This window comes from Lycium barbarum, chromosome 9 (genome assembly GCF_019175385.1).
Source record: "Lycium barbarum isolate Lr01 chromosome 9, ASM1917538v2, whole genome shotgun sequence".
NCBI classification, from domain to species: Eukaryota; Viridiplantae; Streptophyta; class Magnoliopsida; order Solanales; family Solanaceae; genus Lycium; species Lycium barbarum.
In genome coordinates, this window is record NC_083345.1 from 114,554,188 (window position 1) to 114,560,485 (window position 6,298).

The 6,298-nt window shown below is 36.1% G+C and overlaps 1 protein-coding gene across 1 annotated transcript; it reads right to left on the minus strand.

Annotated features, from left to right (window-relative positions):
* Positions 1 to 413: 413 nt before the first annotated feature.
* LOC132609511 (probable xyloglucan glycosyltransferase 5) lies at positions 414 to 5,949 on the minus strand. Its single transcript, XM_060323527.1, has 5 exons — positions 5,001 to 5,949; positions 3,557 to 3,865; positions 2,975 to 3,265; positions 2,099 to 2,212; positions 414 to 1,542 (listed from the first exon to the last, which is right to left on the minus strand). The coding sequence occupies exons 1-5, from the start codon at positions 5,727 to 5,729 to the stop codon at positions 898 to 900; spliced, it is 2,088 nt and encodes a 695-aa protein (XP_060179510.1). The 5' UTR covers positions 5,730 to 5,949; the 3' UTR covers positions 414 to 897.
* Positions 5,950 to 6,298: the final 349 nt, after the last annotated feature.

A 6,298-nucleotide genomic window follows, 5' to 3' on the forward strand; every position in this document is an offset into this window, starting at 1 on the left:
AGATACCCAGTGATTCCACCTTCACTTGGTGCAACCACCCTTTCTTGCTTTGGGCCTTGCTTCCTCCATCTTTTATTTCAATGCACTCCATGGTAATTACTATTGCATGTTTTACCACAAATATATATATATGGAAAAACTTACGCTCGATGTTTACACCAAATCACATTAGTTTACCACATAAGTAGTACTCGCTTGAGGTGACAAACAGTGAAGGGCATGGGGTTCCATCTCGACCGCGTGGGGCCACAATTGTAGCATTGTGGCTCCTCCATGAGTATTTATCATAAAGGTTTACAGGATTAATCACTTCCTAAAGATAGGACGCAGGCAAGAATTATTCTACACCAGCGCATGGTAAAAAAGAAGACATCAAATCAAATGTATAATATCAAAACGAACAAAAGCAAATGTACATGGATGGTAGGGTGTCTCATTCATTACAATAGAAAACTCCAAGAATTTGAAAAGCAAGTATTTGACTAGGCCTTATTTAGCCATTTAGATCCTTATATACATAATATGATGAATATGAAATGCCTTAAACAACATAAATACTGTTTGAGAAATCTCAAAATCAGAAATAAATGAGGTAAAAAAAATGAGATTGCTTCTACCTATAGACTATGGTATTATTGACAAACAATTGACTCTCTGTAAAAGACTGACAACAATTACCCTATCTAACGATATTAGGGAATTCACACAGGCATCGCATAATAGTCTCGCTTACAAAATTCAACCGGCTTCACTTCATATAGCAGAAGTCGATAAGAGGAAATATCCTGGCTATTCCCTGGTCTCTCTTGTTCTGCCGGTACAAAGTCCAGACGAGATAAAATGTACCAATTCTTGAACACAATAAGTAGGTGGCTATTTCTCCTCTCTTTAACAATATTAACTAATCTGCTCTCCAATAAGATCGAGACCAACGAGGAGGAACGTCACTCCTTGAAAAAGTAGGAAGTAAAAGTGGAGTCCGTGAGCAGATAAAAGGCTTCTAGCTGACGCTGTTAAGAGCAAGAAAGCAAGAGCTAGTTCTTTTCTGTATATTTTGTTGCTCTTCTTAACAGGTGTAGAAGTTTCATCTTTCTGTTTGTTCAATCGGTTCAGCTCAGAAAGTTCACTTTCCGACGCCCCTCTACTAATCTGCGATGCCCCAAATGCTTTTAAATCTTTTTCAGCAGCAGCCAGTAGGTCGGATTCGGAAGACCTTCCTGCCTTTTTGGTAACAACCCACTCGTATGAGCTTCCCAATTGGAAAAGTCCAGATACCATCGCGTTGAACTTCGTCACTGACATAGTGTTTTCAAAAAGGAGGTAGGGGGCGATGAAAGGAATGGATTTTGGTGCGGGAAGGATGTTTAGAAGGGTCATGAGGATCGGTATGTAGCAAACAACCCAGAAAGGGAGCTCGGCTTCTGGAATGAACATGGTTAGAGGAAGAACTACGCAAAACAATGTGAATGAATAGAAGGGAAGAATGAGTTTTCTCAACAAAAAGAAAAGAAGTATTAAGTTGGCTTTCTTCCATATTGATATCTGCGCAAAACGTTTCAAAATAAAGTATCATTAGAATATTTATAACAACAACTACGCCTCAATCTCAAGCTAGTTGGGATTGGCTATATGAATCCTCGATATTCATTTCACTACCCCTTCCATTTCAATATAATGGCATGTTTGGCCAAGCTCCTAGGAAGCCAAAAGTGCTTATTGTAGAAATTTGAGGTGTTTGGCCAAGCTTTTAGGGAAAAAATAAGTGTTTGTGAGTAGCAGCGGAAGCTATTTTTCACAAGCTAAAAAAGTTTTTTCCCCAAAAGCACTTTTGGAACATCGGCCAAGCACAAAGTACTGTTCTAATATTGGAAAAAGTGATTTTCAAATTGATTAGACTAACACAAACTACTACTCTCCAAAAGTACTTTTTTCTGAAGAACACTTCTAACAAAAAGCATTTTTCAAAATGAGAGATTTTAAAAGCTTGACCAAACAAGCTATTACTAATATTGTAGGTTCTCTAACATCAGGAGGAGTGCTCTTCATTAGAGTGTTTGATCTCAAAAATTTTCCAAAGTAAAGAGAGGAGTCAATGTACCTTGGAAGTAACAATAGCAGGAAGACAAACTCGGAAAAGTTGCATGGGGCCAGAATGCCACCGATGTTGTTGCTTCCGATAAGCTTCAAACGATTCAGGAACTTCACACAGGACCTATTTTTTTCCATATGGATACAATGAACATTGTGATTAGATTTCCGAAGTTACAAAAGAATAGTTGAATAATCAAAATTTGAATGTTAATAGGTATACGGACCTGGCAAAACTTCATCAAACAGGATTTCAATTAAAACTTTTAAAAAAGAAAAGGGTCAAAAGAGAATCAATCTAGCAGCCGTAAATCATTTTGTTTCATGAACCGGGAACGATTCAAGTACACGACTCAGAATTTTCTGAGTTTTCAACTAAAGTTGAAATCTGACATCTGACAGTGTAGAGTGAGGCCTATGTTTCAAGCTAAATAACAAGATAGAATGAAAGAGGATGAACAGTTTCACATTTCAAATGAAAGAATGCAACTAATGAACAGAGTTATGGCAACTAATGGACAGAGTTATGGACCCTTGAATCTTAGTCAAGTCAATAAAACTCCAGCTTCTACTTGCAAGTGCAGCACACAATAAAAATAACAACTACATCTCAATCCCAAACTAGTTCTATATGCAACTAAATTCTCAAAATAATAAAACCGCTTGCAACAAATGTTAGTCAAACTAGCAATATAGTCAGACCTCTCTATAACAACCATATTTCTTATGGAACCGATATTTCATGTTATGTTATATTATGTGCTCTATAACATGTCGCTATAGTAGCCAAAAAATATCGGAACAAATGATGTTGTTATAGAGAGGTTTGATTGTATATGGGACCATTAGCACATTTAACAAAAATGTGAAAGTGGATAACCCTTACCCTCACATCATTAAGATATATGAACTTCCAACCATTGAGATGCGCACGAACAGCAATATCCATGTCCTCCACAGTTGTCCTCTCAAGCCAACCTCCAGACTCTTCCAAGGCTTTAATTCTCCAAATACCAGCGGTTCCATTGAAACCAAAGAAGTTTAAGAATACCCCGTTCACCTGTTGTTCCACCTCAAAATGAAAACATAAATTGATGTTTTGGAGACGAGTCAACAAGTTTTCATCCTTGTTAACAAATGACCATCTTGTTTGAACCAATCCTAGCTCAGGATTATCCTGTGGCAAAGCATACATGTTAATTGCCAACAATAACATCAATGAACTCACCAAAGGAAGAAAAGGCCTTTTTTCTTTTTTCGCCTCTCGGCCGTAAAACATTACGGGCGCTAGCCAAAATATACAAAACCTATAAACTGATTATCTATATTATATGTATATTATAAGTATACTGTATATATATATTGTATGTATATTTATACTTAATGTACAAAACATATACATTTACCGGATTATGTTTTACAGCGGTCCCAAAATGTAATTATCCCACAAAAAAGTATATATTTTTACCTTGAAATGTGGGACTGTCTGCTTAAGAAAATCTGGAGTTGGTTGGAAGTCTGCATCAAAGATTGCAACAAATTCATAATCCTTCACATAGTCACAACTCATTGCAGACTTCAGGTTCCCTGCTTTGTAACCAGTTCTAACCAGACGGTGCCTGTAAATTATGTTGATACCCTTTTGGCTCCATCTAGCAACCTCTGACTTTATTAACTCTTGGATGCACTCATTGTCGGAGTCATCAAGAATTTGAATCAACAAACGGTCTTTCGGCCAGTCAAGTTGACAGACTGCTGATATAGACAGCTCATATACCTGTGCAACACCGGTAACGGAGAAAAACTTTTGAATACTCAACTCAGAAGGGGGGAAAAACAGAAACTAAGAAGAAAAATATATTTGGTTCATGGCAAAACTACAACATCGTCTAGCAACCATGTTTTCTTGCATGCAGTGGCGGAGTCAAGATTTTCACGGAGATTCATATATAAAAAAGTAAACATACGAAAAAGTTGACGGGATTCAACATCTACTAAATACATATAAAAAACAATTTTAACCTTGATCATGCAGTGTAATTTGCTGAAGAAGGGAATTCAGATGAACCTGTTAACTAGATTGCAGGGATTGGAATAATCCGAGAAATCTATAGCTGTTCAGGAGCTCGAGATTATCAGCTCAAGACAGAGAGGAAAGAAGAAGTAGTGTAGAGAAACTGTAATGATTTTCGTACATGAATTGTAAGGAGAACAGTACAAGGATTTATACATTGAGAATGACTGAAATGAATGGGAACTGAATCCGGAAATCTGTTACTTGACCTAACTAACTTTAATTGCTAATTGTCGACTAACAGCTTTTGTAGCTATTTCAGCTGACGTGGCTTCATCCTCCTGAATTAAGTGTATCAGAACCCCCTTCAACCCTCTAGCTCCGCCCCTACTTGCACGTAGAACACGACTAATGTAAGCCTTAAGTACTATGTTTGAAGACTAGATTAAGATCCCCAAAATGCCCAAGTTCCTTAATTGGTAAGTAGATACTCAATATGTCAAATACTATCTTGCAAAGAGAAAAGTAAGTCCCAAGTTTAAGCAATCCCTACAGGCTACAGCGCATCAACGGCTTCCTTCGTCTAAAACAGAAAAAGGTAAGAAAGAGACCACTACTGTGTCAGAAAAAAAAAAAAAAAAAAAAAAAAGGAAGAAAGAGACCACAAATAAAGTTATAACCAGGAAACCGTAAATACAAATGATTTAAAAGCACCACAGCAAAAAAGGAGTCGAATTCACCTTAGTCGACGCATATATACAAAAATTCAACTAGTTCAAAGTTTAAAAGTAATTCATGTTGCTTCCTAATGCGAAGTTCGAAACTTAAATAGTAACAAAAATGAGAAGACAAAATATCCACAGTTCAAAAGGGCGGCAAAATAAAATTAGTGGTATACCTCTCTTTCGTTACACATAGGAATCTGCACAAGAACCATTGGATAGCTGTTGTTTGATCCCTCGAGATCATCTGACTTAAACGGATCCCCTTCAATCCTTGGCTTAATCTTCTTGCACTTTATGTACAAGCAACCCAAACAAAGTACCAAACGATCTAAAGACTGAATCAAGAACAAAACAGTACAGAATGTGGATAACTTTTGCACTGAAGGCGCGATATAATCAGCGCGAAAATCCAACCAAGCAACATATATTATGTGAAACAAACCCAAGACATCAGAAGTATGTGGTATTATATACAAATTTGGATTCTGGAAATAATGCCAACCTTTAAAGTAAGCAACAACTTCAAAAGCCAACATAAACAATGAAACACCCAAACAGACCTTAATTATTCTGAAAAGTAGTTTACTACTTTTCCCAAGTTTTTCACTAGCAAGTGAAACACCTTGTCTGAAAACAAGCCTATTCTTGATAGTACCAATTAAAGTCCATAAAATTGTTGCAACCCAAGCAAGACAACCAACAGCTTGATTAGCTTTAAGTAACAAAACCCAAGTTACTTGTTTAGCATTTTTGCCTCTACTTTTTTCTATAGGCTTAAATGCATTATCAGGACCATCAATTTCAACAATGGAGAAATTGGGATTCTCCATTTTTACTATCACTGGTGTTCCCCTTTGTTTATCCTTACCCCACCACTCAGAAAAATTCAATCTTGGAGCCATTTTAAGCTAACTTGAAAACAAGAAAATTAACAGATCTTTTAAAAAAAATAAAAAATCAAGAAACTCACACTATGAAAGAATTCAAGAACTCATTTCAAAGCCCTCCATTTTTTGTACAACAAATGCAACTGAATGTTAAGTGTAAAAAAGAAGTTTTTTTTTTTTTTTTTTGGAGATTCTTTGCATACCCTCAAGGCTACTCAAACAAAAAAGAGCAAAGTGCCATTATAGAGGAAGGTATATACTCCATAAATTATGTACCACAGAAAATATAATACTCGTCCCAGTTTATACGACACACTTTTTTTTTTAGTCAATCCAAAAAAAAATGTGCAAACTTTAGTTTTTAGGCTTAACGAGATATCTGTAACCGCATAAATATTTTTAATTTATTTTAGATTATAAAATTAAAAAATCTGCCTTTATTTATTAAATTTCGTGTCCGATTAAACTGCGTCAAATAGTGACTGAGGGAGTACTAACATAAATTAACAGCTGTGAAACCTCTGTCACTTCTTCAAAATTTTACTCACTTTTTGGAATGAAGCTGTGAAAGTGATGTACTAAAA